General features: G+C 32.3%; 1 protein-coding gene across 1 annotated transcript in view; it reads left to right on the top strand.

Annotated features, from left to right (window-relative positions):
- LOC119588950 (DNA-directed RNA polymerase III subunit RPC3-like) overlaps positions 1–779 on the top strand; it is a 13,560-nt gene that overhangs the window by 7,282 nt on the left and 5,499 nt on the right. The window contains 1 exon segment of the mRNA XM_037937559.1: positions 217–291. Coding sequence (XP_037793487.1) covers positions 217–291 — 75 coding nt within the window.

Here is a 779-nt window from a genome sequence, read left to right as displayed (position 1 = left end):
AATATTGGTTAAGACAAATGTAAAGACTTGTTTTTAGTGAGTTTATATGGATTCATGTTTCATAAAAATATAGACCATGATTTACAGAGTTATTACAGTGAAACGATATTGGCTTTGACATAGTATTGGTGTCACATCACTAACCCATAAAAAGAGGATATTTTATGGTGAATACCAAAGACAATTGACAAAATCAAGCCCATTTTCATTTACCAGTGTTGTAAAGATAGAGGTAGACAATGCATTAGATGCTATAGCTGTCTTCCATTCCAGAAATGAGTTTGCCAAATTGCGAGTTGGAGCAGAAACACATCGTCGTAGAAACCTACTGCTAAAATGATTGAAATGAGTTTTCATTAACAACGTGCCATCTCACAAGACTTCCAGTTGTTCCTGTGCCACATGTTCTTTCCATCAGGAAGATCAACTTTATAGGTGATATTAAAAGCAGATCCTCTTTCCTTCATGACAATTTATCATTAATTTTTCATTTCCAAGTTCTGTAGACATAGTAAATATTTTATATTTATGATATTCTTTGGATGTCTTGTTGTATTTGTAGTTCTTCGAACCTTAGTTTAACCCAAGTACTGGATACAGTACTGTCCAAGTGCTAGTTCTATTCTGTGCCAATTTTGTTGATGATGCACAACAAAATGTTTCAATTTAGAGATTTTGGTAATGTATACCTTGCGAGATTGTGTTTGGGGATTATCTAAACTAAATGAATTATAATTATTTCTTTAATTTATTTCACATCCATTTCTTATTTGCTTCCT

This window comes from Penaeus monodon, chromosome 24 (genome assembly GCF_015228065.2).
Source record: "Penaeus monodon isolate SGIC_2016 chromosome 24, NSTDA_Pmon_1, whole genome shotgun sequence".
NCBI lineage: Eukaryota > Metazoa > Arthropoda > Malacostraca > Decapoda > Penaeidae > Penaeus > Penaeus monodon.
This window is presented reverse-complemented; position numbering and strand designations above follow the sequence as displayed.